The following is a 15,324-nucleotide window of genomic DNA, read 5'->3' as shown; positions in this document are numbered from 1 at the left end:
GTACAGATAGGGTGTTAACGAACTGAAGATTGAGCAGCAGCAAGTACAAACATGATAAAAACAGTGGGTAAGCAAACTGAACAAACTACAATGAAATGAAATGAAAAAAAATTGTAAAAAATGTAAAAAAGAAAAAATAACTAAAAATGAAAGTAAAATGGGGGGCTCGTCATGCTCTGAAATTATTGAACTCAATGTTCAGTCCGGCAGGCTGTAGTGTGCCTAATCGGAAAATGAGATGCTGTTCCTCGAGCTTGCGTTGATGTTCAGTGGAACACTGCAGCAAGCCCAGGATAGAGATGTGAGCATGAGAGCAGGGGGGAGTGTTGAAATGGCAAGCAACCAGAAGCTCAGGGTCCTGCTTGCAGACTGAGCAGAGGTGCTCCGCAAAGCGGTCACCCAGTCTGCGTTTGGTCTCCCCAATGTAGAGGAGACCATATTGTGAGCAGCGAATACAGTATACTACATTGAAAGGAGTACAAGTAAATCGCTGCTTCACCTGAAAGGAGTGTTTGGGGCCTGGGATAGTGAGGAGAGAGGAGGTAAATGGGCAGGTATTACACCTCCTGTGATTGCAGGGGAAGGTGCCATGCAACGGGGACGAGGTGGTGGGGGTAATAGAGGAGTGGACCAGGGTGTCGCGGAGGGAACGATCCCTTCGGAATGCTGACGGGAAGGGAGGGGAAGATGCATTTGGTAGTGGCATCACGCTGGAGATGGCGGAGGATGATCCTTTGGATATGGAGGCTGATGGGGTGGAAAGTGAGGACAAGGGGAACCCTGTCACGGTTCTGGGAGGGAGGGGAAGGGATGAGAGTAGAGGTGCGGGAAATGGGCTGGACACGGTTGAGGGCCCTGTCAACAACAGTGGGGGGAATCCTCGGTTGAGGAAAAAGGGGGTCATATCAGAAGCACCGTCATGGAAGGTGGCATCATCAGAGCAGATGCGTCGGAGACGGAGAAACTGGGAGAATGGAATGGAGTCCTTACAGGAGGTAGGGTGTGAAGAAGTGTAGTCCAGGTAGCTGTGGGAGTCGGCGGGCTTATAATGGGTATTAGTAGACAACCTATCCCCAGGCCACCCTCCTCCGCCTGGCTGAACCTGCTCTCACATTGACAACTTCTCCTTCAACTCCGCTCACTTCCTTCAAGTAAAAGGTGTTGCTATGGGTACCCGCATGGGTCCTAGTTATGCCTGTCTTTTTGTGTGATATGTCAAGCATTCTTTGTTCCAGTACTACTCAGGCCCCCTCCCCCAACTCTTTTTCCGGTACATTGATGATTGTATCGGTGCTGTTTCCTGCTCCCGCTCTGAACTGGAAAACTTTATCAACTTTGCTTCCAATTTCCACCCTTCTCTCACCTTTACATGGTCCATCTCTGACACTTCCCTTCCCTTCCTCGACTTCTCTGTCTCCATCTCTGGGGATAGGTTGTCTACTAATACCCATTATAAGCCCACCGTCTCCCACGGCTACCTGGACTACACTTCTTCACACCCTACCTCCTGTAAGGACTCTATTCCATTCTCCCAGTTTCTCCGTCTCCGACACATCTGCTCTGATGATGCCACCTTACATGACGGTGCTTCTGATATGACCTCCTTTTTCCTCAACCGAGGATTTCCCCCCACTGTTGTTGACAGGGCCCTCAACCGTGTCCGGCCCATTTCCTGCACCTCTACCCTCATCCCTTCCCCTTCCTCCCAGAACCATGACAGGGTTCCCCTTGTCCTCACTTTCCACCCCATCAGCCTCCATATCCAAAGGATCATCCTCCGCCATTTCCGCCACCTCCAGGGTGATGCCACTACCAAACGCATCTTCCCCTCCCTTCCCCTGTCAGCATTCCGAAGGGATCGTTCCCTCTGTGACACCCTGGTCCACTCCTCCATTACCCCACCACCTTGTCCCCGTCCCATGGCACCTTCCCCTGCAATCGCAGGAGGTGTAATACCTGCCCATTTATCTCCTCTTTCCTCACTATCCCAGGCCCCAAACACTCCTTTCAGGTGAAGCAGCGATTTACTAGTACTCCTTTCAATGTAGTATAATGTATTCGCTGCTCAAAATGTGGTCTCCTCTACATTGGGGAGACCAAACGCAGACTGGGTGACCGCTTTGCGGAATACCTCCGCTCAGTCCGCAAGCAGGACCCTGAGCTTCCGGTTGCTTGCCATTTCAACACTCCCCCCTGCTCTCATGCTCACATCTCTATCCTGGGCTTGCTGCAGTGTTCCACTGAACATCAACGCAAGCTCGAGGAACAGCATCTCATTTTCCGATTAGGCACACTACAGCCTGCCGGACTGAACATTGAGTTCAATAATTTCAGAGCATGACGGGCCCCCCATTTTACTTTTATTTTTAGTTATTTTTTCTTTTTTACATTTTTTACAATTTTTTTTCTTTTGTTCATTTCATTTCATTGTAGTTTGTTCAGTTTGCTTACCCACTGTTTTTATCATGTTTGTACTTGCTGCTGCTCAACCTTCAGTTCGTTAATACCCTATCTGTACTAATGCTTTGTTTTTAAACACACCATTAACATATTGTTTGCCTTTGTTCCATGACCTCTTGGTCAGCTATGTGGCCTTGTCCAATCTACACCTTCTCCTTTGTTATCTCCTGCCCCACCCCCGGCTCACTTGCTTATAACCTTTGACATTTCTTCTATTTGCTAGTTCCGAAGAAGGGTCACTGACCCGAAACCTTAACTCTGCTTCTCTTTCCACAGATGCTGCCAAACCTGCTGAGTGGTTCCAGCATTTCTTGCATTTACAATTCAGTTAGTTGTAAAGAGAAAGTTATTCAATTTTTGCATAGGAGCACAATTTTCCCCAATAAAAAGTCACTGAAAATTGTTAAATTTTAAATGAACAGATACATTTTACAAACTGAAAATTGTTAAATTTTCAGTTTGTAAAATGTATCTGTTCATAACATACTTTAAGGGTAGACTCTGAACTAACAGTAAGGAAAAATTACTCATTATAATAGGAATAGTTGGGATGGGCTAATGCCTCACATCAGTGAGTTTATATCACTAATTAGAACAGGAAATAAAATTCTGCTGCATTCATCTGAAAGGTCTAGCATGTACTACCCTTGTACCTTTAATTACATCGAGAATAAATATTTTTGTGAGATAGTTTTTACAAAATTGTTAGACATAATATGGTGATTCAAAAAAAAACCCCCACAATGACAGGGGCTTTCCGTTTCTGCGCTGTCCGGCCCACGATTTTCCTCCCATTCACTTTAATAAATGAGAGATTTTGGACTGAGAAGCGCGCAAGGGTACAACTTCAGCCAACAGTTAGTGGTTGTACAGAGAAACCTATTCATGCCAGCTTTTCTGAAGCACTCACTTCTTATTAACAGGCAGTTTCTAGTTTAAACAGAAGTCTTGCTATTCGAGTATACACACTTCACAATGATTTTAAGTACACCATGAAACTAGCTCAGAAATAGTATATTAAAACAACACTCAATGTAGGAACTCTCCTCCAATACCAGTGTAGGTAAAGGCATATAACCATATTAAACCTGGACTAGTGCAAACCATTTCCTTATTAGACTTATACTCGTATAGGTAATGTTTGCAAGTACTAAGTCTGCACCAGCACAGCTGATACATTATTCAGAAGTGTAAATGTCCCTGGAGGGCATTAGCTATGAGGAGAGGTTGGATAAACTCGGATTGTTTTCACTGGAACATGGAGGTGGAGGGGCGACATGATAGAGGTTTACAAAGTTATGAGCAACATGGACAGAGTGGATAGTCAGAAGCATTTTCCCAGGGTGGAAGAGTCAGTTACTAGGGGACATAGGTTTAAGGTGAGAGGGGCAAAGTTTAGAGGGGATGTGCGAGGCAAGTTCTTTACACAGAGGGTGGTGAGTGCCTGGAACTTGCTGCCGGGGGAGGTGGTGGAAGCAGGTATGATAGCGACGTTTAAGAGGCATCTTGACAAATACATGAATAGGATGGGAATGGAGGGATATGGGCCCCGGAAGTGCAGAAGGTTTTAGTTTAGGCAGGCATCAAGATCGGCGCAGGCTTGGAGGGCCGAATGGCCCTTTCCTGTGCTGTACTGTTCTTTGTAAAGTCGTGCAGGAGGTCACATGCCCAACATTCTATGGGCAAACCCAAACGTTCTTACTGAATGATGAATACTGAATTTAAAACATCTCAGTGAATATTTAGTTATTGATCTGTTTCCAACCACAACTCAGGATTTACTTAGTGAGAAAAAATAATGCGAGGCTGCTCATCCACTGAAAGGGGATATTCTACCTTAGTACAGTCCGACGTCAAACAAATTAGAAGAAAAACAATGACATCAGTGAACAGCAGCCTAAGTTCCAGTTTTGTTTTTAAAATGATGGAAAAATCCAGCCCAGAGGAGGTCACAACATAAGCAGAACAGAATCGGACCTTTAAAATTCAGTGAACTGTGTAATACGGTGTGTGCTGAAAGTACAAACTGAATTTAAATGTCATTTTCATTTGCCTTCAGTAACATCAAAGCAGCAGGAGACTGATCGACTCTTTGTCCATTTCTGTCTGCAGAGCTGCTGACTCTTTGAAGTAGCGTCCAGTTCTGAGGCAGCTTTTGTTCTCTCTCCTCCGCGTCAAGCACGTTGCCAGTCTGCTTAAAGCAGAGTTGCTTATTTACAATGACGAGCCGTGTCACATTTTATTAGTGCCGAGAGGGTCGGGCTTTGTGATGTGCAAATTGTACAGAGTGAACGCCTCCAGATCGACTCTCTTCTGATTATATTTTCTTATTGTTTTCAGGCAGGCATTTGAAGGATTTGGTGTCTGTGTCCTACCTCTGCATCACTGAGGTATAGGAGAGCTCACGGAAACAAGACAGAAAGTTATAACTTACAAACTTAAAAGGTACCATATGTATGTGATTTGTAACCATCTTCAGTGGTATTACTGGTTGCTATGGGATCAGAAAATATTCACTTCAGAGAGACTAAACAGGCATGCAAGCAGATCATGAATTCTTATTTTTGGCCTGCTGCAAAAGTGAAAGTAATCCAACCATAAATTACAGTGCCACTTCATTTCACAACCTGAATGTAAATTAATATCCAAATGAGAAAAGAAATGTGCAAAAATCATTACAAAATCCGTATTAATGCTGCCAACAAAAATAAAATTTATGAAAAGTGTCTTAAAAGTCCAAAATGATTGCTGTTTAAGCCCTTCAATTTCCTACAGGCATAATTCCTTCCCTTAACAATACAAACACAATAAATTTTCCCTTGGGAAATATGCTCCTGCCTAAGTCACTCGATAAGTACAATGTATTTCTGCACTACCCGCACTCCTACCCCCACCACATTCTTCATTCCTTTTTTGAGAACATCTCTTCTGCTAATCAGTTTTGTACTAAATTTTGAACCATTGGAAGACGTTGGAATGGGTTTTCAATGGGAGATGGATATACATTTGTTGGAACTCTGTACAAGCACACCAGAAAGAAAGCCAGAAAGTAGACTACTGCAGGAACTGACAGAGAGAAAAATAAAATGACAGGGGCCTAGAATGTGTGGTTGTTATAACGGTGAACCTATCAGCATTCGCCATCATTGCTGTGTAACACTGACAGCAACTCCTAACGTTCACACATGTGCAATTAAACACAGAAATTCCTCAGCTGCAATCAGTACCATCCTGCTCCTCCACAGGGTGAGCGGTTGCAGTCTTTGCAAATGCAATCAGCACAGAATCAATGATTTGATGTGAACATCAACTTTTTATGCACTATTCTCGCTGTTAAAACCATTGAAAAAGTTATGCCTTTGTTGAATGAGGTGCAATGAGTTTTTAATGGTGTACTGAGTCGTAATTACTGCCGAACAACTTCTGTGGCCCTCAAAAACTAATTTTAAAAGGTTAGTGTCATTCCCTCCATTCCATGATAAAAATTCCTTAGATTTTTAAAAAGAGTTTATATGTCCCAATCTTTATTTTGCTCTCTGTGAAATGATTAAAAGGTGAATGATAATCAGTGCTTTTTTATTTCCTGGTTTGCTGTTTGTGAGAATTCTTCAATCTGATTCACTGCTCAACTTGCTTGATGACTTCACTGTTCCTAGATACCAGAGATCCGGAATAGCGCCAGATTAAAAATGACATCCTAAAAGGGGAAAAATGGCAACCACAGAACCCACTAAATCTTTCTGGACAGCTTTTTTCAAGGCCAACAACAAGTGCCACCCCTTCATCGCTAACTACAAAATCCAGGCCAACGTCTTGTGCCATTTTATTACCTGCTTGGTTATGGTTTTGACTGATCTCATGACCTGCTTCATTACATCTCTCTAAAGAACCATTTAACACAACTGACTAAAATTAGTGGGGGGAAAAACCTTTTCTTGCTTTTTAAACCTTTGAAATTTCTAATTCCATTCATCTGTATCAGCTAGACATATAGCTGATTCACAGTGGATAGCCATTTGCAAATCTCAATTTTGTGCAGGACTCTAACAACTGAAAGTATGAAAAGCAAAGTTTTCATTCATTGTTCATGGTACTGTTTTGTACTATTCAGTACAAATTCTTAAAGGTTCCTCAATCATGAAAACAATTTGATTGATAGTGATTTAATTGATACTACACAAATGAGTTACAGCCACAATGGTTTAACCACGAGTCTGCTGCTATTCACTTTGCAAACATATTCAGCAATATTTTTACCTCGTTCCAGGAGATATTTCTTGCTGAGTATCAAATTTCTCTGACAACCCCAGTCTGTTTTGCACAATATGGGCTGAATTTTGTGCTGCAGGTGAGTAACTCACCTCCAGTCTCCCCAAAGCCTGTCCACCATCTACAAAGCACAAATCAGGAGTGTGATGGAATACTCTCCACTTGCCTGGATGGGTGCAGCTCCAACAACACTCAAGAAGCTCGACACCATCCAGGATAAAGCAGCCCGCTTGATTGGCACCCCACCCACCACCTTCAACATTCACTCCCTCCACCACCGATGCACAGTGGCAGCAGTGTGTACCATCTACAAGATGCACTGCAGCAACTCACCAAGCCTCCTTTAACAGCACCTTCCAAACCAAGGACCTCTACCACCTAGAAGGACAAGAGCAGCAGATGCATGGAAACACCACCTGCAAGTTCCCCTCCAAGCCACACACCATCCTGACTTGGAACTATATTGCCGTTCCTTCACCGTTGCTGGGTCAAAATCCTGGAACTCCCTTCCTAACAGCGCTGGTGGTGTACCTACACCTGAAGGACTGCAACAGTTCGAGAAGGCAGCTCACCACCACCTTCTCAAGGGAAATTAGGGATTGGCAATAAATGCTGGCCTAGCCAGCGATGCCCACATCCCATAAACATATAAAAAAAGGTGGGTCTCCCGGCACCGGGCTAAAAAGGCGGGGTTCTGTCTATTCGTGTCCCAGCCCTGGGAGCGATCCTCCAGTCTTATTGAATCCAAGTTTTAGGAGGCAGGATCCCCTTCCCTTTACAGGCTTTAAATGGACAGGGATCCCACATCCAAGAGCTGCCAGCCAATCAGAGGGCTGGCAGCTCAGCAGTATCGACAGCGCCACCAGGAGTTGTGGCCACTGCCAGTACTGCAGAGGCCACGGACCCAGGCCCAGCAGTGGAACCCTAGAAAAGAGGTAGGTAAGGCGAGGTTGCTGGGACCAATCCAGAAGGCCCTGGTGAAGGGGGGGGGGGGGGCGGGGGGAGGTGGTGGTGGTCGTTTAGACCAGGGGGAAGAGCTCCCGGGGGGGGGGTGGGATCCTCTGTGGATCACAAATTACCCACGGTGGAGGGACCCCCCCACCTCAAAGAGAGAGCGTCTCATTTTACAAGGCATCCACCCCGCGTTGGGGAGTTCCCCTGCCGTTGGTAAAATCCCAGCAGTGGCAGGAAGAGGCCCTTCATTGGCCATTAATAGGCCACTTAAGGGCCTCTGTTGCCCTCTGGGGGGGGAAGGCTCTGGGGGGGGAAGGCTGTCAGCCTAACCCGTCCCCGGAAAGATCGCCGGACAACAGCACCCGCCCGGTCCCTCAGATCCTACCTCAGGGGTGCCGGTAAAATCCCAGCCTATGACTTCATTTATTTGAACGACATGAGGGCCAATAGGAAATGGATTGCAGTGTTTAGCAGTAGTGTTGCTACACTGCAGGCAATCTGAATGTTAATGTGATAGATCAGACAAAGTAGCAATTTGATAATTAGTAAAAAAAAACTTACATCTTGAAGATAAAAGCAGATTATGAAAAAAACGAACTTTAGTCACAACTTAAGTGATAAGATCTTGTGCAAAAGCTGTTCTAACAAGTGAGGTGTACAATGCAAGATGTGTATTTCTTTCATAATTAGATTACATAAGCCAGAGAGTTATGCTAATCCTATGTAAAACAATGGGGCGGCACAGTGGTTAGCACCACAACCTCACAGCTCCAGCGACCCGGGTTTGGTTCTGGGTACTGCCTGTGCGGAGTTTGCAAGTTCTCCCTGTAACCGTGTGGGTTTCCACTGGGTGTTCTAGTTTCCTCCCACAACCAAAGACTTGCAAGTTGATAGGTAACTTGGCCATTGTAAATTGCCCCTAGGTATGTAGATGGTAGGCAAATGGTGGGGATATGTGGTAGGGAATATGGGATTAATGTAGGATTAGTATAAATGGGTGGTTGTTGGTTGGCACAGACTTGGTGGGCCAAAGGGCCTGTTTCAGTGCTGTATCTTTATGATTAGTTCAGCCCCAGCTGGAACATTGTGTTCAATTCTGGGCACCACACTTCAGGAAGGATGTGAAGGCTTTGCAAAGAGTGCAGAAGAGATTTACTAGAATGATTCCAGGGAATGAGGGATTACAGTTACATGGATAGGCTGAGAAACTGGGGTTGCTATCCTTAGACCAGAGACAGCAAAGCAGAGATTTGATACAGGTTATTTAAAATATGAAGGGTTTATACAGAGTGGATAAACAGAAACTGTTTCCAACGGCTGAAGGGTCGATAACCAGTGGGCACAGACTTGAGCCGATTGATTGACACTTCACTTGTTTCCTGTGTCCACAATGTAACCAAATTAAGTAAGCAGGTGTTCAAATGACCTCCAGCCAGCCTGGAATTGTTCTTGTTGCATTGGTGATCCATCCTTTACTGTGTGGTCTTTACAAAGTATCAATAGAGCCCTTCCACCTTTTTTAAGAGTCCTTTTCCTTCAGCTATGCTGAAGCCAATTTAATACCAGGCTTTTGTTTATTGGATCATAGAATCAAAGAATAGTACAGCGCAGGAGGACGACATTCAGCTCATCAAGTCTGTGCCAGCTCTTCTGAAGAGCAATCCAGTTAGTCCCACTCCCTGAATCTTTTCCCATAATCCCTGCAATCTTTTTCTCCTTCAAATAATTATTCAATTCCAAAAAGAACCAGAGGTGACATGAGGGAAAACATTTCTTGTGCAATGAATGGTTAGGATTGTGAATGCAATGCCTGATAGGGTGGTAGATACAGATTCAATAGTAGTCTTCAAAGGTGTGGTTCGATGTTAAAAAGGTCTTTTAAAGCAAGGCAGAAGTTAGAATGAAAAGTGACAGCCCCACAACTGTTCCAACTTTCATCTCTTGGCGGCACCACCTCACCTGAAATCTTCATGACTGCTCATTACCTCACAGCTTCATGCCTGTTGCAAGTTTATAAGCTTCCTGTGAAGCATATAACCTGGCTTCATGAGAAAGCCATACTACACTACAACATTATCCATCAAAATACTTGGAATCTTTTAGACATGCTTGAGCCAACCATGAGTACATAATTTTAATTATGGGGTTAATCTGAGATAGAATTCAGAAGGTGTGATTTTATTGTTGTCTAAGCAATTCTAAATTGTACACAAGCTCAATGTTGTTTAAATTCTAATGTCAATTTTTCCAATGATACTTTTATAATGAAATCAATGGTTTGTGCCTGAAGTTTCCTTGGAACAAGAGCCCATTAAGTTTAATATAAAGTTAAACCTAGTGGAGATAACATTATTAGCCTTGCAATTTATTACCAGTTGATAAGCTTTATAATAAGTGGGTAAAGAATTAAAATAAGTCAGTGTACTAATTCATATTAAACAATGCAATTTCAATTCAAAATGGCTACAGAAGAAACATGCAAATGATATCATTTCAGAGCAACGGTTAGCATTCTTCCATCTACGAAAGACAATGGACATGCAGCCAACAATTCATTTAGGTGGGGTGTCTTCTCTTGGCTTACCTTTGCTGATGGCTGCGAGATCCTTGAGAGGCAGCTTCTGCCACAAGTGCTGCGTGAAGCTGCCAAGTGACAGCGAATTGTTGTATTTGACGTTGGCGCCTGTTGATGGTGACCACTGCTGATACTGCCAAGGACTCGGACCCAGGCCCAGCAATGGAATCTCAAAGAAGAGGTAGGTGAGACAGGGTTGCTGAGGCAGTCTGGAAGGCCCCAGCAAGGAGGGGTGGGCATTTGGTCTGGGGGAGAGGGGACCCAGGAAGTGAATTGGTTCCTGATGGAGGTTCTCCGTGGGCCACAAATTGCCCATGAAAGACACACCCCACCACCCCACCAAGACCACAGGGAGGGTGTGTCGTTTTCAAAGGCGTTTCCCCGCCCCCATCCCCAGTAAGATCCGAGCGGCGAAGGGAAGAGGCCCTTAAGTGGCTGTTAATAGGCCATTTAAGGGCCTCAAATGGCCTCTGGGCGGGAAGAATCGAAAGCGGCAATCCCGGCGTCAGGTTCCATGGTAGCAGCTGCCACTCCGATTCGCCTCCACACCCCCCCCCCCCCGCCCACGAAATCCACCATCGGGAGGAGAATAAGATCCAGCCTTGGCTACCTCACCATACAGAAAGTCCTTGGGTATGTGACCATCTTCCATCCTGCAGATGTGTCCGATCCACCGAAAGCCACCTCTATTTGATTAGTGCCTACACACTTGGGACTTCTGCCTTTGAGAGGACTGCCGCATTTGTGATTTTGCCCTGCCAGGATATATCCATAATGCGCCACAGACAGCGAAGATGGAAATTATACAGCTTCTTTTCCTGGTAGCTGTAAGTCTCCCGTGTTTCACAGCCATGCAGCAAGATGCTGAGAACACAGGCCTTATAAACCATCAGCTTGGTCCTAAGGGTCAGCTTGGTGTGATCCCGTGTGCATTTTGCAAATCAGCCAAAGGTCTGCTTTCCTTATGCATGTATCAAGCCCTGCATCAAGGGTCAGATTGTCTGTCACCATGGACCCAAGGTAACAGAATTTGCTAACCACTTCCAGTGGAGTTTAGTTAGTGTTATCAGGGGCGGAGATGCAACACCATGTCCCGTGACCATGGTTTTCTAGTAGAATAGTATAATATACTGTGGTGTTATTATTAAAATTAAATAATCACAGGATCATAGAGTTTAAAATTACCTCGGGTTGCTGGTATCCTCAATTTTATAGCCTGCAACTGTACAGCATCAACTGTCTTAGACCTTTACTCTGCTGATATAGCAGTGTAGCTCAGCATTTGATCAACTCTGTTGATTTCTGCTTTGCAACGAATGGCTCATGATAAGTGTTGAGCCAACTATCTTTTGCAACAACAGGTTATAATACAAAACCTAAAATTCACAATGAAATCAACTGCTTGCAAGCGATTTTCCAATTGAAGTATATTAGTGTCCATTGTAAGCAGAACATCTGCCACTGAACCCTTGAGTTTGTCTGTCTGTTGCAACACATCTCAGGGATCCAAATGGTGTTAAGAAAACTCCGAGTTTTGCTTTGCAGGGTATATTATCAGAATCCTTCGGCATGTTACATTCAGTTTGCATATTACACTGCACAGTATTTAGAAGTTACAGTGAGATATTGAAGTTCCTCATGGGCTACTTCATTTGTTAGAAAAGTCTACACTTCCAATATTCATAGTTTAGTTACTAACCTAAGGGGAAGAACTACTCTCATTACTATGTACAGCGACATTATAAATTAATTCAAAACGCAGATGTATCACCACAGATCAACTAATATTCTAATAAAATATATTTTAAAAGACCAGGTGTGAGATGTTCCCCTTAGCAGGCTTACATTGGTCTTTGCTGTTGTATTTTCCTCTTTCATTGTGAAAAACTACATTTAAACAACTAAGCAACAACAACTTACTTACCTTGCACATTTAACATAATAAAGTGTTCCAAAGTGCTTCAGAGACAAAAATAACAGGACAAGAAGAATTGAAGAGTGGAAGACTACAGTGGTGCCCGAAAGCAAGATCCAGTTGGTGTCGAGGAGGCTTCAGAAGGAGCAGAGAGAGGTAGAAAGGCAGAACAGATTAGAGAAAGTATCCTTGACTGTCAGCCCAAAATAGATAAAGGCTCCGCAGTGGGAAATGGTATGGAGGGAGGAAGAAATGCAAAGGAGACCCAAGGCAGAGTGGTGCAAGAGAAATATATAGGAACACAGCAACAAATGTTATAGGAACATAGGAGCAGGAGTAGACCATTCAGCCCATCGAGGCTGCCCCGCCATTCAATACGATCATGGCTGATCATCCACTTCAATGCCTTTTTCCCACACTATCCTCATATCCCCTTATGTCATTGGTATTATAAATCTGTCAATCTCTGTTTTAAACATACTCAACGACTAAGCTTCCACAGCCCTCTGGGGTACAGAATTCCAAAGATTCACAATACTCTGAGTAAGGAGATTTCTCCTCATCCCTGTCCTAAGTGGTTTCTCCCTTATTTTGAAATTGTGTTCCCTGGTTCTAGACTCGCCAACTAGGGGAAACATCTTAGCTGCATCTACCCTGTCTATCCCTTTAAGTATTTTGTAGGTTTCAATGAGATCGCCTCTCATTCTTAGAAACTCTAGGGAATACAGGCCCAGTTTCCCCAATCTCTCTTCATAGTACAGTCCCGCCATCCCGGGAACAAGTCTTGTGAATCTTCACTGCACTCCCTCTATGGCAATAATATCCTTCCTAGGGCATGGGGACCAAAACTGCACACAGTACTCCAGGTGCGGTCTAACCACGGTTCTATACAATTAGACTTCACTAATCCTGTATGCAAATCCTCTTGCGATAAAGGCTAACATACCATTAGCCTTAATTGTTTGCTGCACCTGCATGTTAGGTTTCAGTGACTTATTGACGAGGACACCCAAATCCCTTTGTACATCTATACTTTCTAATCTCTTTTAACATTTAAGAAATACTCTACACATCTGTTCCCCTACCAAAGTGGATAACCTCACATTTTTCTACATTATATTCCATCTGCCATGTTCTTGCCCACTCACTAAGTCTGTCCAAATCCCCTTGAAGCCACTTTGCATCTTCCTCACAACACGCATTCCCACCTAGTTTTGTGTCATCCGTGAACTTGGAAGTACTACATTTGGTCCTCACATCTAAATCATTGATATATATTGTGAACAGCTGCGGCCCAAGCACTGATCCCTGCACTACCCCATTAGTCACAGCCTGCCAATGCGAAAATGACCCATTATTCCTACTCTCTGCTTTCTGCCTGTTAACCAATCCTTAATCCATGGGAGTATATTACCTCCTATCCCATGTGCTTTAATTTTGCTAACCAACCTCCTGTCGGGGACTTTTATCAAAAAGCTTCTGAAAATCCAAGTATACCACATCCACCAACTCCCCTTTATCAATTCTGTTAGCAACATCCTCAAAAAACTCCAACAGGTTCGTCAAACATGATTTCCCATTCATAAATCCATGTTGACTATGCCCAATCAGATCATTATTATCCAAGTGTCCATTTATCACATCCTTTAGAATAGATTCTATTGAGGTAGGGAGATTTCAAATGACAAGGAAATCATTGCATACCTTAGTTTTTTTTAATTCATTCATCGGATGTGGGCATTGCAGGCCAGGCCAGCATTTATTGCCCATCCCTAATTGCCCTTGAACTGAGTGGCTTACTAGGCCATTTCGAGGGCATGTAAGAGTCAACCACATTGCTCTGGATCTGGAGTCACATGTAGGCCAGACCAGGTAAGGACAGCAGATTTCCTTCCCTAAAGGACATTAGTGTACCAGATGGGTTTTTACAACAATCGACAATGGTTTCATGGCCATCATTAGACTAGCTTTAAATTCCAGATTTATTCATTGAATTCAAATTCCACCTTCTGCCGTGGTGGGATTCGAACCCATGTCCCCAGAGCAATACCTAGGTTTCTGGGTTACTAGTCCAGTGACAATACCATTACGCCACCACCTACCTTAGTGTAGCTTAATACTGTGACCATTTTAGTTGGCTGTGATTAGCTGTTCAAATATCCAAGAGGGATATGTCCAAATTTCATAAATTTTCATGAGACATGCATTTGGGGTATTCAGTTGCACACAAAACGGATGGAGGCCTTTGACAGTCCGACTAATGTAACTAATTTAAAACCTACTTATGATAAATTGGTTAATTAAGCATGCAGATCTTTTATGATTGCAGGCCTGCATCCTCACTAAGCCTGTAAATATTTCATACTGATAGCATTCTAGATGGCAAGCGGAAATTGAGATTATGATCAGCAACACATCAGCATGTTCTGAACAGCAGGGTCCATTAATAGTGTTATTTTTAGGATGGCTTTCAGGGTTCCTGGAACATAGATGTTGTTGTCTCTGTTGATGCTATTTTAAGGCCTATACTTGTTGGTATTGTTAATGAAATGTAAGATTTGCTTTTATCCATGTTCTGTTTACTGGGTGATCTATTTTCAGTGCTTCTAAGATTTTGTTCCTCATTAGCCTTCACAGTACATTGATAATATCAACACTCTGGTCTATATTGTTAGGTCTAGCTTCTTGCTGCACTCATAATACAGTCCCTATAATGGCAAAAGCACCGACAAAATAACCCAAGGATCATCAGTAATGTAACTACTGGATGATCAGTATAATGGCAAGACCAGCACATCAATAATTTAGCCTCATGGTCGGATGGAACATGAATGCAACAGCTGGATCACACAATGTACTAATGATTCAGATCTTGTATACATTCTGCTGGCATGAAGCCTTCACTGTTATAAACACTGGCCAGGAGCTACTGCTATAATGCACTAAAGATGCTACCATCATTATAGCAGGTATATAAAATTTCCTTCTGCCTATCTTTGAAGTTGGAGCCATTAATTTAACAATCTTTTCTACTCCATCCTTCGATTTCAGGTCAGCACTCAAACTTACCAGAATCCCATACTTCATTTTTTTTTTAAGTTCTGTGGACTGAATTGGATTATCTTCCTTTGGATCAACTATTTCTCTTCCT

General features: G+C 43.5%; 1 protein-coding gene across 4 annotated transcripts in view; it reads right to left on the bottom strand.

The window, feature by feature from the left end:
• Nucleotides 1–2,937: 2,937 nt before the first annotated feature.
• capn10 (calpain 10) overlaps nucleotides 2,938–15,324 on the bottom strand; it is a 66,026-nt gene continuing 53,639 nt past the window's right edge. For all 4 annotated transcript variants that reach the window (XM_068042359.1, XM_068042362.1, XM_068042361.1 and 1 more), the window contains one exon: nucleotides 2,938–4,861. In XM_068042359.1, the coding sequence (XP_067898460.1) occupies nucleotides 4,843–4,861 (19 nt within the window). In that variant the 3' untranslated portion in view covers nucleotides 2,938–4,842. The remainder of the gene's footprint in view (nucleotides 4,862–15,324) is intronic.

The sequence above is a fragment of the Heterodontus francisci genome, chromosome 11 (assembly GCF_036365525.1).
Source record: "Heterodontus francisci isolate sHetFra1 chromosome 11, sHetFra1.hap1, whole genome shotgun sequence".
NCBI classification, from domain to species: Eukaryota; Metazoa; Chordata; class Chondrichthyes; order Heterodontiformes; family Heterodontidae; genus Heterodontus; species Heterodontus francisci.
The sequence above is the reverse complement of the archived record's forward strand: the minus strand, read 5'-3'. Positions and strand labels throughout refer to the sequence as shown.